Source organism: Larus michahellis, chromosome 6 (assembly GCF_964199755.1).
Source record: "Larus michahellis chromosome 6, bLarMic1.1, whole genome shotgun sequence".
In the NCBI taxonomy this organism is placed as follows: Eukaryota; Metazoa; Chordata; class Aves; order Charadriiformes; family Laridae; genus Larus; species Larus michahellis.
In genome coordinates, this window is record NC_133901.1 from 39403697 (window position 1) to 39422268 (window position 18572).

At 41.5% G+C, this 18572-nt stretch overlaps 1 protein-coding gene across 9 annotated transcripts in view; it reads left to right on the forward strand.

Moving 5' to 3' along the window:
- JMJD1C (jumonji domain containing 1C) overlaps window positions 1-18572 on the forward strand; it is a 167090-nt gene that overhangs the window by 146322 nt on the left and 2196 nt on the right. For all 9 annotated transcript variants that reach the window (XM_074593126.1, XM_074593132.1, XM_074593130.1 and 6 more), the window contains 13 exons: window positions 376-590; window positions 1612-1764; window positions 4560-4649; window positions 5964-6091; window positions 6272-6485; window positions 6971-7185; window positions 7678-7956; window positions 8353-8521; window positions 8933-9023; window positions 9126-9256; window positions 10418-10540; window positions 11598-11737; window positions 13874-14050. In XM_074593126.1, coding sequence (XP_074449227.1) covers window positions 376-590; window positions 1612-1764; window positions 4560-4649; window positions 5964-6091; window positions 6272-6485; window positions 6971-7185; window positions 7678-7956; window positions 8353-8521; window positions 8933-9023; window positions 9126-9256; window positions 10418-10540; window positions 11598-11737; window positions 13874-14050 — 2125 coding nt within the window. The remainder of the gene's footprint in view (window positions 1-375; window positions 591-1611; window positions 1765-4559; window positions 4650-5963; window positions 6092-6271; window positions 6486-6970; window positions 7186-7677; window positions 7957-8352; window positions 8522-8932; window positions 9024-9125; window positions 9257-10417; window positions 10541-11597; window positions 11738-13873; window positions 14051-18572) is intronic.

Below are 18572 nucleotides of genomic sequence, written 5' to 3' on the forward strand. Positions count from 1 at the left end.
GACGCTCCAAAAATTAAAGGTGAGGAATAGGTGGAACCAAACTTTGGCCAAAAAAAAAAGAGAAGAGAATTTTCCTGTCTGCAATTTTAAAGCAGTAGTAAATGTTACAGAGAGGGAATGATGAGTAAAATGAATGCAAAAAGTGCCAAAAAAAATAGGTTTAGGTTTAATGCTTCCTTACCGTTTGTTTTAAAACCATTTTTGGCAGCAGGATTTATTTTAAATTAAAAAATATGGCAGGATGCTAAAGAAGGTAAAGAAAAGCTACTTGTTGTAAGACATAAGCACTAAGGTAAACTAGCAAGTAAATTGTAATCTATATAATACACAGAATATAACAATATATGCAGTTAAACTGCCTGTTTTCATTTTTAGGTTATCTTTTAGTAAGAACGGAGTGGTTAGGATAGATGGTTTTTCCTCTCCTGATCAATATGATGATGAAGCACTGAGTTTATGGACGCATGAAAACTACGAAGATGATGAGCTGGACCTAGAAACTTCTAAATACATCCTAGATATCATAGGTGATAAATTTTGTCAGTTAGTAACATCTGAGAAAACAGCCATGTCCTGGGTGAAAAAAGACGGTAAGGAAATCTGAAAAGCTCTCCAGCGTTCCGCAGTTTTCACTCGAGTTGTTTGCGTTCATCATGACCCATCGCTTCCTTTCGAGCGGCTCACTGCCCCGGACTGTCGTGTTGGATTTTCCTAGGCTCTTTTGTAAGAGGGAGTATCGGGAAGGGGCAGGGACCTTGCTCAGTGGGCCAGCCCGTTCCCCCTCCCTGCGCTGGTGGCTGTGCTGAGCCAGGGCTGGGGCCAGGCTGCTGTTGGGTTTGGAGCAGCCTCGGTTCCCAGCTTGGCCTCCAGCTCTCCAGCCAGAGAGGCCAGCTCCAAGCCAAGGCCCGCAGCGAGCCAGGTACCGATTCCTGCCAACAGACGTGTTTCTGACGTGTCTCCTTCCCAAAACAAAGGAGACTAATGTGACATCGTGGGCCCCTCGGAGCATGTGCTAATGCCGTCGCCTCCTCCCCACCGAAGCCGCAGTTAGTCTGTCCTTCTGGCCCGTGGCAGATGGGCACAGGCTGGAAATGGGCTGGTGGCTCAGTAATTCCAGGCAATAGGAGGAGGAGGTGGGGCAGGAAGCAGAAGTACTAGCCAGGTCTCCAGGACAGGCGCCTCCCTCCCCTCCTGCTGACTTTAACCGTCCACCTCACCCGCTCGGCTGCCCTTGAGATTAAACATGTCCCGTAGGCAGTCCCGTGAAAAACCCAGCTCTCTTTGTGGCATGGAGTTAAAAGTATATGTTAAAGAAGTTCCTTGTAGTTGCAGCCCGCTCATGTAGAGTGGGAATATTCTTTCTGTATTACTTCAGTCTGTGTTTTTTGGATGCGTTAATTTCTTTATATTGCTAGTAGCTTTGATGGGGATGCTGTGTAATGCAAATAAGGGGGTAGATGTTGATGGTCTGTTTACGAAGGATGACTTTCCTCTCCCCACACCCAGTTGGGTCTGAGGGGAAAATTACGAATGCTTCATCTATAAAGACTATTAATTCTGTGCTTTGCATTTAAATTTTAGTCCTTTTATTCTGCTTATTTTGTATTTCAGCCAAAATTGCATGGAAGAGAGCAGTGAGAGGAGTCCGTGAGATGTGTGATGCATGTGAAGCCACATTATTTAACATTCATTGGGTCTGCCAAAAATGTGGATTTGTGGTCTGCCTAGATTGTTACAAGGCAAAGGAAAGAAAAAGTTCTAGAGGTCAGTTCTTTATGAGCTAGAGTATTGTGTAAGCTGTTTATTCTCGTTTGTTGTAGAGCTGCTCATCCACTAGTGTAACTGCCTTTCTGTAAAGTGTTAAATTACTGCTTGATGTGTTTTGGTTTCTCTTAGATCTTTTTCACCTCCTTTTTTGTCAGTAGATGTAGAATCAGTCATTCAGAAAGCAAGTGCTGTGCGAGCTATTTTGTGTAGATTGGCTTGGATTGCTTGTGCCTCGTCCCTCAAGGTTAAACCTTCAGCTGTGGGACTGGCACTCCATAACACCTCCGTGCTTTATGGTAACTCATTGCTGTTAAGATTTGCCTCCCTTCAGAAGTACATTGTTTGTCATATTAACATTATCGGCCTACTTTTTTCTTATGAAAAAGAAAGAGATGGAGAAAAATACCTCACTTAGTATTTAAAATGAGTGTTAACGGAGGTTTCACAATGCAGCAGCCTACACACACACTCGGTTTAATCTAATCCCTGTGCTTTAATGGCAAGGTCTAGTTTAGTCTGTAGTGAAGTACAAGAGGGGTGACTTGCAAACCTGCAATTTCTGAGTGAGCCAGCCTGGTTGCAGTTGAAAGGGGGAATGGCTTGGAAGATTGATCGGGTCATTCAGCCTCGGCTGTGACACTGGTGCTCAGGCTGCGTGTTGGAAAGGACTGCCTTTCCCTGGGTGGCAGGCATTGTGCCATGGCACAGTCCTGCGGTCAAATGCTACGCCAGCAACTGATTCAAGTATAATGCTGTTTTGAAAAGCATTTCCATGTTTGTCATAGCAGCATGTCACAGATGTGAAATGTTAGTAAAATAAAGTTTAACTGTTAGATGACAAGCCTTTGCTAAATGGAGAGACTCATCCACTTTGTCCTTGGCTTTCAGGGAGAGGCCTCCTACACTGCGGTTATAGGATGTTCCCAGAGACTTCCATCAAAGCCTGAAGTTTCTAGGGAACTAATATTGGTGTTTTCCAACACCCAGAACAGCCGTTAATGCTTTAATGCTGGAGGTTGCTTCAGCAGCTCTTAACTGGCTTAAGTCTGTGTGTGCGCATGTGCGTGCATCCATCTGACGTGGCTTGGGATATACGCTGAACATTATTTACCCTAGTGGGAACATGCAGTCAGAGGCTTTTTATAGTGTGTGTGTTAACCAGCCAGGAAAGTTTTAGTAAAATGTCTTCAAGGCTTAAAAAAGCAGTATACAGAAGCAGGCTTCTTTTCAGTCTTCTAATGGGGAAGACTTTCTCCTTACTGTTCATCACAACATTACCTGTGAATGCAGAAGACCGATAGCTTCCCTCTCTGCGGCATCTAATGATGCTGTAGGATTCGTGTGAACTATATCTCTCCTTTGGCACTCAAAAAGTTCAGAACCACCCACCCATCTCTATATAATAGCACTTTATATTACACCATTTTTCCTGGAACCGGTAGTTGTTTTTACAGTTGCTAAATGTAACAGAGAATACACTGGTTTCCCCCTGCTTCAGCAGGAATGTTAGAGGTTTAAATATTCCATGTTAAGATATTCATCAAAAACTTCTCTCATAACTTTACTACATGAATGAATGAATGTGCATCCATTGTTACCTTCAGACAGTTCATGGCACCATCAAGTGGAATGCCATGTTATGGCATTTCAGTGATACAATACATTAAGTAGATCTAGGCTATTCTGGTTTTTTATTTGGTTTATGTTCGTGACCAGTTAGATATTTCCATGCTTTAGAAGTTACAAAAACTACAAAACAGCTAACAAATCTGATATTTTTCTGAAAGGAACATTTGATACGTTATGTACCTATTACAGTGTAAGAAAATAATTCTTTAAATGTGCCAAATGCTTCCTTTAGTGTACTCCTTGGTTTACATTGCTAGAGCTGAGCGCACTAGTAAAAAGATCTGAAGTCTCACTTAAAACTAGCAGTTCAGTGGATAGGATACAAGACTGGGCGTTGAAAGAGAAATTGCATTCCTATTTCTGCCCCCAAAATCATGTAGCAGATTGGTGACCAGTTGCTTGGCCAGTTGTTTTTTGCTCCCATTCTTCCTCTGTCTTGTCTTTACACTGCGTATTTTTCTGGCAGAGACAGTCTTCCTGAAACTTTATAGAAAGTCTCCAGTCCTACCAGTTAGCCCCTCTGTGCTGCCACAGGTGATTTTCAACCAGTACATCCAGACTTGTGCTTTCATGGTTGCTTTAATGTGACGTAAATCCATGATGCAACTTCCCTCTCCTTTGTGCCACCAGTGACGTCGGTGCAGCTGCATGGTAGGCCAGATCAGGGAATTGATTCAGTTAAAAGCTCATCTTTTTGGCTTGTTTGGCCCTCTCTGGTTGAAAACACCCACTTTCACTTCAGTTGGAGCGTGGATTGTGTCAAATTAACCATGCCATCGCAACCTAATTGTGTCTCTTTTCTGTGTTAGAATTCATCAAGGGAGTCTCACTGCCCCAATAGCAACTGTAAAGGATTTCGGCTTATGCTAAATTGGCAACTCCCTAAATGTAATGAAGGGAATATACTTGGAAACTTTGAGGTTAATGGCAAGGCTCTGTGTTACAGATGCAGCTACTTCAGTATTGTTCAAAAATCTTTATTCTTTTCTTTATTGTGAGAAGTAGCTGTTGTATACAAATCTGTCACGCGGGATACCAGAACAGAAGATACGCAGTTGGTGTAGAAAACCGTTCCTAACTAAAACAAATCTGAAGAATGTTAGTTAGCTCTGTCTGTGCGCCACTGTAAGTAAAGTAAAACAATTGGCAATGTTATTTTGCAGATAAGGAGTTATATGCCTGGATGAAGTGTGTGAAGGGACAGCCTCATGATCACAAACACCTGATGCCAACACAGATTATTCCAGGCTCTGGTAAGACCATCTGCAAACAAGCAGGATGTGTTTTTTCCCAGGTCTTTTTTGTGAAGACAGGCCAGAATTGTTTCTTGAAACTTCTCATTTTCCTGCAAATTGTGTCAAATCATCGCAGGAAGGCAGGTGATTCTGGGCAGTTAACAGCAAGGGGCACAGATGATGAAGAGAGAGGAGTATGCAGACAGATATCTGAAGGGGTTTTGGGGACAGGCAGTGAAGAAATTCAAGGTGTTTATTGTGACTTTTTTGGTACCTTTTCAGTGCAGAATAAAACGGCCGGAATGTACTGAATAAATCTGACCTTAGCTGTTAGAAAGAAGATCTTAGAATAGTACTGCCAAGGACCATTATGTGGCAACAGTTCTGGGGATTTGTTTTTCACTGTTTTCTGTCCCACCCACCCAAAAAAGAAAAGATTCATGTGTGGTTTTGGTTGGACATCTGATTGAGCAGTGAAGGAGCATGTGATAAATGAAAAACTAAGCAGTAATCCTAAACCCAGCTAAATTCAGAGTTTTTCTTACAACCAAGTTAGTTTTACGAAGAAGTGCGGTTAGGTGTGGTTGTTGTTAGTGCAACTTGTGATCTCTGGCAGCATTGATGCAGAGCAGGGAAGAAAAAACTCAAATGGGCCCTTAAACATGTTAAGTAAATTCCCAAGTTATTTTAAGCTGGAAATACAGACCCAGTCATTATTTTATGGGTTGTTGCATGTTAGTTCAGGTAGAAACGAAGGTTGGTTAGATTCCATAATAAATTCAAATTGTGACATTCCCCAGAACAGGTTCCAGACTGAAACTGGTTTTAATTTTAAATTGTGAAGTGAACCACTCATCTGGAAACAGCACAGTGAAGACTGCCTGCATAACCTCAGTTTTGTTCTTCTGTGCGTACCCATTACCAAACAGCCTTAAATTACCCCATCGCATACTCATTTTTTTGTCAAGACATGGCTCACTTCAGTCGGTAGTTTGACAGTTTTATTAAATGAAGCAATGATGCGCCCGTTGAACAATGAGGAGTAAATAATGAATGACTGGCTTGCTTGATGTGTGCCGTGCAATGGGAATGCAGAGTGAAGGTTAGATTATTCAGTAGAATAATGTGCAATTATTTAATTAGAGACCTTGTCTCTTTCTGCACAAGCTTTAAGGTAAACTGGACGGTCTTTTTATAGTAGTATTTTTGAGTGTTAAGTTGTTTTTGAAAAAGGTTTGGAGATAGCGTTTTAGCATCACAGCGTGTGTATTGTAAAGAGGGTCACAAAATGATTGAGAGCTGCTCATGGTTTTCTTCTTAATTGTCTTCTAGTTTTGACAGACCTTCTAGATGCTATGCACAATATTAGAGAAAAATTTGAAATTAAATCCCATTGTCAGTGTACCAGCAAGCAGAGCACGCAAGCTGGCAAACTCCCTGCAATGAATGGTGTGTCTCAGGTGAGTCCAAAATGCGTGTGTACCTCACAGTTTGTTGAGATGTTTTGATTCTTCTGGGTTTTTATATTTGAGTAGTACCAGTTCATTTTAATTTGTATATACGGTGGTTAAATGGTAGCCTTGTCTTCAAATTACATTAAAGCAAAGTTAAATGCTTAAAAATAAATTTGTTCTTTACAGGTTTTGCAGAATGTCCTCAACCACAGTAATAAAATTTCTCTGTGCATGCCTGAGTCTCAACAGCAGAACACTCCTCAAAAGTCTGAGACAAATGGTAATACAAGTCCAAGGAGCGATGTAAGCACAGACAGCAAGTTAACACCACCTGAATCCCAGTCACCGCTGCATTGGTTAGCTGATCTTGCAGAGCAGAAAGCCAGAGAAGAAAAGAAAGGTAAATGTTTGAAATTGTCATATCATGTTCGTGACTTTGGGGGCACCAGTGGTACGTAATTTAATTAATTAGGACAAATTCACAGAGTTTTCTGTTCAACAAAAAGAAAAGATGGTGTTCTCTGCCCCCTTAATTTTAATCTTGAAACTGCAATGCCTTCTTCTGGTGGCATCCCAATCTGTTACCAGAAGAGCCACTAGTGGAACGCATGTGTGATGTGGCAGCGTTTCCAGCTACAGCGTCTCTCATTTGTGACAGGTACTCACTCAGCTGCATGTCTGAGATGCTGAGGAAGGCCTTTTCATGGTCACACTGTTTGACTGCATTTTGAAGGATCTAGTTCATCCTCTGGTGTGTTTTCAGGTGAATAAAGTGCTAGTGCTACAGTATATTACCACCACTATAAAATGCAGGATACTGGTGCTGTTCCTATGTCTGCATCGTGATACAACAGTGTAAACTTCCAGTTATGATTTTTGTTTTAGAGAACAAAGAATGTCCTTCTGGAAAACATTCAAAGGAAGAGAAAGACCAGGATAATTTGGAGTCCCAAAACTGTAAAAGCTCCCCTCCTGCATCCCAGAACAATGAGCAGGGCTCAACCTTACGAGATTTATTAACTACAACTGCAGGCAAACTGCGTCTAGGTTCTACAGATGCTGGTATTGCTTTTGCTCCAGTTTACTCTACAGGAACAGCAGTAAGTGTTTACAAGATGCATGGTTTTTATATCAGGATTTGAAAATATTATTTGTTTTGGTACATTGTAGTTAGAGCAGTCTGGTAGATGTATTGCTTTAAATATTCTTTTATGATTAAAACTTCATATGCACACACATTTGCATTAACATTTTATTTAATTTGTTTGTGCTTGTGCGTATATGTGTGTGTGTGTGTATGTGTATATATATATATAGTGATAATTGATACATACTATGAAGAAAACGTGCATGAAGTTAGATGAAGCTTTAACCCGACAAAGTAAAGGAAGATTCCAAAATATTGAGTTTTGTAATAACTGTATATTTCTAACTTTTTCCATGTAAGAATGCCTGCAGTTTTCTATAAAGGAGGTAAATAACTGCAGGCTTCTAATTGGTAATGAAATGTTGTCATTCTACTGTAAAAGGAATTGCATTAACTTTATTTGCTTTTACATTGTTTAAGCGTACATTTGTTTGTTTTCTAATAGAGTGGCAAGAGTGGAAGGACTATGCCAAACATTCTTGATGACATAATAGCTTCAGTAGTAGAAAACAAGATTCCACCAAATAGAGCACCAAAGATAAATGTAAAATCTGAAATAAAAGATGAGCCAAAGGATGACAGAAAGTGTATTCAGGATGACTGCAGTAAACTGTACAGTGATATTCACTATTCGTGGATCTGCGATAAGCATGTTTTGTGGCTCAGAGACCATAAAAACAACAACAACTGGAAGCTCTTCAAGGAGTGCTGGAAACAAGGAAGGGTAGGTGTTGAGCCCTTGGGTCTGTGAAGTGGGCTCTGAGGGAGTTGCGTTAAAGGACAAATTTGCCTGACTCCATGCTTGAAAATGTGCTGTGAGTAGTGGGCAAGAGCTTGGCAGGTATAGCCCACATATGAACCTGGAGTAGTTTATTTAAACTTCAGTTAACTGCTAATAATAAATAAGAAATTACTGTTAGGGAGGCCTAAATTTCAAAAAAATCTGTGTATGACAACTTGGGTCTGGTTGCTGTTGGAGGAAGTGTTAACAGCTCAGTTGGGCCAAGGTCTTCAGCATGTTTCGGGTGCATTTGTATTGCAGTTTAATTTAAGGAGGTGTTTACTTCCAAAAAGGATAAGTATTGATTTTTTTTTTTTATTTTACTTTATTTTTTTACAGCCTGTTTTAGTGTCTGGTATGCATAAGAAAATGAACTTCAGCCTGTGGAAAGCTGAGTCAATTAGTCTAGATTTTGGAAACCAGCAAGCTGATATTTTGAATTGCAAAGACAGTATTATTTCAAACACCAATGTCAAGGAGTTCTGGGATGGTTTTGAAGATGTTTCAAGTACGTTGCTTTAAATGTATTATTCCATTGATTCTGAACATGGTCAATGTTTGAAACTGAAGTTAAAAGTATTCTTTAGGGATCTTAAGGCTTTGAAGAAACTTGAAATTAAAAAGAAAGCTCTAGCTAATGTGGTTCCAGAGAATGTGATGGAAGCTTGCCTTTTGTACCTTTGCAGAATTAAAAATACGCTAATATAACAGTTAGGTCTGACTAAGAAACCAAACAAATGTCGTTGTTCCTCAACTAGTTGAGTTCAGTTTGTATCCTTCTTGAGTTCAAAATTAATCATCTCCTGTTCTATGGATGAAATCTTTATAGACAAGTTGAGAGTTCAGTTATATGTTTTAGTTGAATAAAGTAAACCACCTAGAGTGTATTAGTTTTTAGTATTTTCTATTTTACTTGCAGAACGGCAGAAAATAAAAAATGGGGAAACAGCTCTACTGAAACTGAAAGATTGGCCTTCTGGTGAAGATTTCAAGGCTATGATGCCAGCAAGGTATTTGAGTTTAATATTAGATGTTCTTAAGTCAGTCTCCATGTTGTTTTTTTCTCTCTGTGTAATGACACGAGTTACGTTCTTCTTTCTTTTCTCCTCCAGATATGAGGACTTACTAAAAAGTTTACCCTTGCCTGAATACTGTAGTCCAGAAGGAAAGCTAAACTTGGCTTCTCATCTGCCAGGATTTTTTGTCCGTCCGGATTTGGGACCCCGACTATGCAGTGCATATGGTGAGTATGCCCTAGAAATGCGGCCATTAGCTCTTCCCTTAAAAATGTTGAATACCACACTTTATAATGCTTGACAGAAAGCTGAGCTTGTGTGGAGGATAATTGTTCACTGGATGTAGGAGAAATACTTTACTGACTTGCATATTAGCAGCGCATGCAGCTCAGGCATGAAAATCTACTTGCTTCTGCATTTCTTTCTGTCTTTCTGTGTGCTGTTATAGTCTGAAGCATATAAACGGTCAGCCGCTTCTACACAAAGACAGAGCCTGTCTTTAATAATGCCGTATGACAAAATACTTCATGAAGTATAATTGTGTTCATAATTCTGGTCATAAATAAATCTCAGCATTTCTCTCATAATTTGTATTGCATACCATACACTCAAAAACCTGTTTAGAAAAGGTCGTTTCCCTCAGACTTTTTCCAGCTGCTCCTTTTGCAAAGAAATTTGTTCAACTCCTTTTTACAAATTGTTGTAATAGGATAAGAATTGAGTTGTAATCTGTGTCATGATGGCTTTGATTTAAAAAGTTGTCCAGATGTCCTTTGAAATAAACATATTAATGATAGTGATCAAAGCACGGGTCTGAAAAACTGAATCGTTAATGACACTTTTACGTAATACTGCTGCAAGGCTCAGTGTTCTGAAATGTCCTTTTGACTTAAGCATGTATGTTTTCACTTCTTAAAATTAAAATTAATTATCCTCTGTGCTTGGAGATTTCTTTCGGTTAAGAACTCTGCTTACAGCCAGGCATAAAAGTGACACATTTGATCTGATAACCCTGTGTTCATTATACTAGTAACCTGCCCTGAACAAGCTGAAAGGTTGGGAAGGAACGTAGTGGTCAGGAAATGTCTTTGATTGTTCTGCTGAAATGTGTTTTGTTCCGACACAACTGCTACGTAGGGAGTTACCTGGGCTAAGAGGTGTCTCAGGGTCTTTGTTTAAAAGTAACATTTTCTTGTTTATCAAGCGCAACACAGGCATGTTTGTAGGTTGTGTATCTCTATTTTCACATTAAAGGCCATCTGTAGATAAAATGCCTTTCTGCGATGCTTGGTGTATTTTCAGAAACTTCTTCTCAGTTAGCTGTTGCACATTTCTGTTTGAAGGTGAATATGCAATACAACGAATCTTAATTTTCTCTCGTAACATAGGTGTGGCTGCTACAAAAGACCATGATATAGGAACCACAAATCTCCATATTGAAGTTTCTGATGTCGTGAACATCCTTGTTTATGTTGGCATAGCGAAAGGAAATGGAGTACTTTCCAAATCAGGTAAAGGGAAGCTCATTGTAAGAGGCGTAGATGGGCTGAATGGTCCTCCGCTTTTAAAATTGACGCTGTTCTTTTGAAGTGGATGAAAGATGTCCATATGTACTTGCTTAAACCTGTGAGATTCCTTGTCTCAAGAATTTGCACACATGTTAATTCTGCATAAAATACACTGCAGTTCATGAATTATGAAATGGTATTTCAGACTCTCTTCACTTTTTTTGCCATTGCCTGTAATTGATGTACCATTCCTGCGCTGGGGCTGGCAGAGCTAATGCAAGTGTAGGATGAAGGATTTTCTCTGGAAGCTGTGGTAGTTCTAACAATTATGTCAGGATGATGTATTTGCCAAACCTTCTGTTTATTCTACTCCCTCTGGATGCACTGTGTTTGCTCTATTGAATTTGGACTGTAATGTAATTTTTCAGCACCGGAGAGTTTAAATTGGTGTACGTTAGTCCTCTGTGTGAGGTTTATTGCTTATGTGAAACAGTCTTTAAATCACTGAAATAGGTTTGTTTCTTTCCCCGTATTCTTTTGTCCCCTCATTCCGTAATCAGCAAACGTAGATTTTGGGTGTGACTAATAGAGCTGCAGTAAGGTTTGGTGTTCTTTATTTGCTTTCTTTTCACTTGCATACGCACTGAGTTAATAGCAGCAAAACTTCAGCGCGTTGGGAAAGCTCTAGCTTCTAGCAGCTGCAGAACAGCATGCCAGGCACTGCTTTTGCTGACTGCAGGAAAACACCTTTTCCGTCTTTTATTTTTTTGGTGCTAGCACTGCCTACCCCTGCTTACTCATTTCAGGTAGGAGAATGTACTCTATCAAATTTAAGAGATGTAAAAAATTTTTAAAATTAAACATTGCTTTTTAAAGGTATTTATGGCATTCATATTCCAGTGACTAATTACAAACACAGAACAAGAGAATCACCTGGGGGCTTCTGTTGCATTCAGCAAGCTTCTATCTGCTCAGTCTCACACAACAAATTCAAAAAGAACGTGTTGTTTCAATTTTTCCTCTGTCTCACTTTTAAAAAAATACTTTGGTTGAATCTTAGGAGTTCTGAAGAAGTTTGAAGAGGAAGATTTGGATGACCTTTTAAGGAAGCGGTTGAAAGACTCAAGTGAATTACCTGGTGCTTTATGGCACATTTATGCTGGCAAAGATGCTGACAAGATAAGGGAGTTTCTGCAAAAGGTTAGATTCATAAGAGATATTTTATAAATATAATCCAAGTAACTGGTAAATCAAAGGGGGCTGGCAAAAACCACAGATCCCACCCCTGTGCTTAGGGAAGGTGGGGGAAGTAAAATTCTTTCCTTTATAGCACATAAAATAAATTATAATTGACCTACTACATCAGTCAACAAATAAACTGTGTAACATGATACATAGTCGCCTCTTAAGAGTTAGCGGTAGCCTGCAGGCTCTGAAGGCTCAGGAGGGCATGGAGATCTATTCTTGTCCTTCTCCAACACAAAGGATAATTTTATTTTTTTAGTATTGGCATTTGTAGGATAATATTTTTCTGTCACTGATCCATTCTTGCATTATCAGATGTTGAAGTTTTTGTGAATTGTCCCATGCAAAAACCCCCGACCTTGCAACCCAGAAGCCACCAGTCTTCGTAAGGACTCTGTGGCACGTCAGTCAGCTCAAAGAACATGCCTTGGCTTTTAGTGAAGACGAAAGCGATAGGGGATGATGTACCCAAGGGCAGCAGACTTTGTCAGTGTTAGTTATGGCGCAGATCTGCCTTGGGCAGCATGTGATGAACCAGTTAGAGCCACATCAGAACCTTTCAGGTCATTACTTACCACCTAGGATGAGCGTCCACCACTGAGCCATTGATAGTGATCGGCATTAAATTTAGAGAGACTGTCTTGGAAGCGGTTTTCTGTGCCCTGTCTTTAGCATGTTTTCATGTTCTAGAAGGTAGTCTTGACAGATAACATAGAAATACCAAAATATCACTGAAGTGGTTGCTCGAGGGAATGAAGTCTTCACTCGCTTCTGCTGTGGGGAAAAAAATCAGATGAGTTTTAACTTGCTAAACCAAAGGGGTCTGTAAACAGACTGGAGGCCAAGGTCTGTAGCGCAGCAGGAAGAGCCTAAGAAATGGAGCAGTAAAGATTCTCTTGGACAATAAGGCACTGTTTCGGTCCCAGGGCAGCTGTCTCTCTTTGGCAAGCTGAACCGTGGGGAAGGTGGACAATGAGTATTAATTTGCGTTTCTTCCTTCAAAGCAATTGAGAGGTATGGCGAAACTCTTTGAGCAGCAGGTTTAAAACAGAAGCACTTAAGACAGTATGTAATAAAATCTGTGATTTTCTGTCACGGCATGCCATGATATCCAAAATTAATTGTGTACCACCTGGTATTTTTGGTGTGGTGATATTTTTGAAATGCTGAATTGGAGGTTAATTGATGACTAGACCTTGGGATCACTTTGCTGATAAGAGAGAAAATCACAGTATCTCATTAGTGCAGAAGAAAGATGGTAATACACAAGAACAGTTTCAGGGTCTGCATCACATAACTTAAGTATATTTAATATCAATATGGATAAAAATTATATTTTAATGAGATGATTGTCTCCTGAATCATGACAGATGTCTTCAATATGTGTTTTTTTTTATCTTAAGTCACTTTTTTCTTTAGTCACTGTGGTTCCTTAATTAGCAATTGATGAGGGTAATGCTTGTTTCCCTGTGGTTAACTTGATTAGAAACGGTTGATGCAGTTAAGTCTACTGCTGTCAGGAAGTATTCTCTTTTTTTTTTTAATGTCCATAATTTTTTCTGAATTCCTTGATGGGATGGTAGGAAAACAACTTCTTAGCCCAGAGTGGTTGAGATTGGAAGGGCACCTCTTGAGATCCTTTTGTCCAGCCCCATGCTCAGGCAGGCTTGTTTAGAGCAAGTTGCCCAGGACCACATGGCCCTCAGTTTTATCTCCTGCTTTTTTCCTGGGCTGAGGCTGCGGCGTTGGGTACTGGTGTCAAAACTGAAGGTTCTAAGCTTGAGGAACGGGCAGCATGGAAACTTTTATTTTCTTGATGAAAGAAGTCAGGCAGAGAAGCACATTGCTTATCAATAGATTACTGTGCCGAGTTCCTTAAAGCTCGGCATTTTGGAATGGGAGTTCTGCAGATGTCTTCAGTTCAGTGGGACTTCCCATTCATTTGAGGTCCTTTTGAATCCCTAACTCAAATTCTTGTTTGGGTATTAGTAACACAGTACTGTTGCTTTGTAAGTTAGGTATACTTACAAGTTAGCAGCAAAAGGTCCAGCTTCTTCTGAAAGTGACTTGGGGTATGTTCTGTACTTACAGATAGCAAAAGAGCAAGGCTTAGAAGTTTTACCGGAGCACGATCCAATACGTGATCAGAGTTGGTATGTGAACAAAAAACTTCGCCAAAGACTTCTTGAAGAATACGGAGTAAAAACCTGTACGGTTATTCAGTTTCTTGGTGATGCTATTATTCTACCAGCAGGAGCACTTCATCAGGTAATGTACATCTGCTTAAAGACATGCAGGATTAACTAACATAAATATCATAAAACAACTTTTTTTCAGAACCATAACTACATCTGTACTCAAATTAGATTTGATTTTCTTACTGGTAGCTATTAGTGTACAGGAACGTGTAATAAGGCACACCTGCTTGTATAGTTGACGAGCCAGTACTAACACATAGCAATTTGAATGCCTGAAATAATACTGTGCCTTTTTTTCCCTTGAAAATGAAAAATGAGCAGACTATTATGAACCACTTCTTTCACTTGTCATTTCATTAGCAAATTTCTAAATTAACTGGCGTTAGTTATGGCAAAGTCAGGTTATTATTTTTCTTCTTCTAAACCTGAAGTTAACTTACCCCCAGAGAGGCAGCGGGAGGAATCCGGGTGGATAAATACATGGATCTCACTTGTTGTTTTTCTCTTCAGCCGTAGGAGAATTGTAGAGACAGTTTGGGTGTAACAAGATGTTTCTGTAACAGGATTTGGAGATTGTTTTCCCACTCCACATCAAGTTCATTTTTACACAAAGGTACATCAATCACCAGGAGTCGTCATTGTCCCTTCAGCAGCTTTCCTTACCATCAGAAAGAGTGATACCACTTTTGCAGCAGCTGGGCTGATGTAATTCTTAGTTACGTCAGAAAATAGTTAAGTCAGTGGGGCAGTTCCGGAGAAACAGTAAGAGTTAGTGTGGCAAGCTTCCGTCCCCTCCTAGCACATAGGGTTTGGTACTTCATTTTGTTCGGTGGGGTTTTTTCTCACAGTCTGCAAACTGCTTCTCCTTGGTGAAAAGAGGAAGAAACACAATTGTTTAGATGTGATTTTGGGGCAGTCCTAGATTTATTTATTTATTCACCCCATGAAGCTTTTCCTGTTGAAAGAGGAAATGGAGCCTGCTTTCTTGCTGTCTTGTCAGCTGTCAAGCACCACTAATTAGGTATCTTGAGTATCAAGGAATGAGGAGCATCCCCACCCTGCAGTAGGGGTTGTAAACCATCTCGCTATTAAAGATTTATCATTGATCTCCACTCGGGTTCAAGCGAGGCCAGGCCTTTCTGAAGAAGATGCTATTTGGTTTCTGATCTGCAGATCAACTTCCAGCCACCGCCTCCCCTGGGCAGAGAGGAAGCAATGGCTTACCATGTCACCATGACCAGGGCAGAGGTGGTTTCTCTCAAAAAAAAATTAATGGGTTATAGTGATGACAAGTGTTATGTCCCTCATCTGTCTGCTGGCTATTTTGGTTGCTGGGGCATCAAATGCAACAGGTACTTTACCCAGACTAGACTCCTTTGTTGTTCCAGTGAGTCTTTAGATGGTCTGTTAACCCTGGATGATCTGTGTGGATTTGTTTTCTGGCAAAACAAAAAGAAAAACACCCCCAAACCTCGGTGACCAAATCTTGGGTTGTTGTAGGTTGCCTTTCCCTCTGCTGTGTCTCCAGGGCTTGACGTTCTTTCACAGAGGTGAAGGAACGTCTGGCATTGATGATGTTCTCAGCTCCTGTTCCAGGCTAAAGCAGTTAGGACTCCCAGAGTTGATAATATTTGTATTGCATTCTCCAGTAACCTTACAACCATCTCTCAAAACAAGGGAGGTATCCCAGATACAGGAGTGAAAAGGGAACCCATAAAAAAATCACAAACATACTGGGAAATTGTTTTTTTTATATAGTACGTGGCATTATATAAACCCATGCAGACTATAAAACATGTTCCAGGCTTTCCTGCAGTTCATAGGTTTAAGGACCAAAAATAAGACCACTCTTATCTTTATCTCCTTGGCTTTAAACTCCAAATTGCTTTTGAAGTGGTAATGTTCTAGCTTCTGGCACCAAGGAGTTAATAACATGGTGTTTTTAAACCTTAGTGGGTGAAGCTGAGAACCTTTTCATCTTCAGTAAGAAGTTCCTGTGAATCTGCCACGTAGGAGGAAATGAAAGCATCGTGTTCTTTCATGTACATGTGTAGTACTCTCTGTAGAGCGATGCATAAATACCGACCTTAGGGAGCAGCACCAACACTTCATATATACAAAGCACATTTAAACACTTAAAAATAAGTCTGAACAAGAATACATACCAGGTTGAGTTTACATGTTAAGTGTTTCAGATTTACATGCACATCATGAATCCTAAATAATTAAAACTGGATGACGGTTGATACTAAATCTTGTTGTAAACTTTACATTTTTATTTTTATTTGCTCGTCAGTAATGTTGTGGAGCAGAGGAAACGAGGCTGAGGGACGGGGTTAGGAAGCCTGGCTGCCTGCGGTCCCTGCATAGTGGAGCTGGGACACTTCCATCCTCCTGGAGCCAGTTAGGATTGTTGTCACACTGTGGCTTCTGACGCGCTGGTCTAGAATTTTACTGCTCCAATATGGAGGAGGTTGTGTGTATTTCTTCTGTATATTCTTTTTTCCCCCCATAGATTCCCCCCGTGACTCCCATGGATTCATGTCTAGCTTTTAAAGTAACTTGTTCTTAATATTTTATGGTAGCGTAAAGCATTCCTCTTGCTTCCCAGGTTTCCCCCTCCTCCCTGTGTCCTTGCAGACAGCAGTCACATCCCCCTTGTGATCATTTCAGTAGGCAAAGTCAAACTGTAGCAGTGGTGGGGTGGGAGGGAGAGTGTCTCCTGTGAGCTGTGACGATGGGAGTAGCCTTGTCAGTACCTCTTGTGGAGAGAATTGCTCTCTTGGGGCAGGGGGAACCAGAAATAGATACAGCGTCAGACTGGTCTCCGCAGCTTCCCGGAATGCGCCTTGAGTGATGCGCTGTAGGATTGTATCTCCTCTCTTCTCGCCTGTATGAGTAGGGGAGCTCAGGAGTGTCTCCTGGTTTGCTGATGTCTGGGCCTTGGACTTGAACAAGCGAGCCCTCAGCTCTCCTTGGAAACTTCCCCAGCTGAAAAAAGGGGGTTGTTACTGTTCCTTTCAACAGTTTGTTCTTTCTGCCGCTCCGCTCTGGGTCATCCTGTGTCACAGCCCTCCTCCAGGGATGCCCTCCCGGGTTTTTGTTTGGTGGCTCTTACACAAATTTGTCAAATATTTTAGTGATAAAAATACTTCAGTTGGTGATTGAAATGCATTGTTCAGGCTACATGCAAAACTTGTTCGTAGTAGAACAGGTTATTACAATGTTGTTTTTTTACAGCGGTATTATCTTGATTTAACAGCCCGATTATATATTGTAAAATAACACGCTGGAGGTAACGTGACATCCTGGCGACGTTACGATAAGGATGTAGGATAAAGGTCTGGGAGCTGCAGACACTGAGTACTGGCCCCGGAGCCGGGCCGTGCAGGAAAGGGCTGATACTCGTCGGAAGGACAGGAGGGAGACAGCTGTGTGGAGAGGAGCCGCGGCGGTGGATGGCCCTTTCCTCCCTGTCCCGGCCCAGGTCTGAGGCTTTCCCGACTGTCCCTGCTGGAAAACCTCTGCTCCGCGTGGGCTGAGGGCGATGCTGTTCTCTCAGCTCAGCTGGAACTGGCGCAGTCGTGGGAGTGCTGTAGTCCTCACCCCGCCAAGCTCCGGGGAATCGTTGCTAAACATACTTACTTGTGTGTGTCATTGTATCGGCTTGTGTTAGAAATATTAAAAATAGAACTGCCTGTGGGCTGTCAGCAGGGCATTCCCATGTTAAATACTGGACCGGGCGGCTAAAAATCTGTCTCACCCTCCCGTCCCCCGAAGACTTGCACGTTGATAAGACAGGCCCTGGAAGGAAAGGAGGTTTAAGGCACAGCAGAATGAAAGATCTGAGGGCAACAAATATTGCCCCTTCTGCCATGGAGGGAGAGGGAATTGGGGAAATCTTGTCTCAGTGAGGAGAAAGTGAGAGTGTGGTGTGGGATTTGCATGGGGCGGAAAGGCAAACAAGGGCAGGTAGAGACTTGAAACGGGTGAGGAGCCTGTGAGGGCAGGGAGGGGGCTGGAGCCGGCAGCACGGCGCAGGGACGTCTCAGCCGAAGCTCTAGGAAATTCCCCGAGCGCTGGTGAACCTCACGGTGGCATTTCACCAGCTGTTCCCCTGCTCCTGGCTTTCTGCCGTTTGCAAATTGTGTGGCATCAACAAACCCTCTTTGTCTCCGGAATGGTTTCTCTCTCGATTAACCTGCAGGAGGGACTGGCACTGCTTTGTCCTGGGTGATTCCAGGCCGGAGAAGCCCCACCTACAACACGGGTGTTGAGCCAGGGGTTACCCCCTGGGATTCCAGCTGCAAAGGGGCAAGCTAACCTTATGAAATCAAACTCTGGCAGTGTTTTTGAAGAGGAAAAGCATTTTTAAATGAAGTGCTGTGTCCTCGACTGTGTAGGCCCCAAAGGTTTTTGGAATGTCAGGTATCACAATGGAAATCTTAGAGTATGCAATAAAAAACTCCAGATTTTGCCAGGCTCGAGTTTAAAGTATGCGGATCATCAATAGTGAGCAGGGTGGGACTGTTTGTTTGCTGGGGTGGCAAAGGCGCTCCCTCCCCACCCCCCGGCTTTGGTAAGTTTGCGGA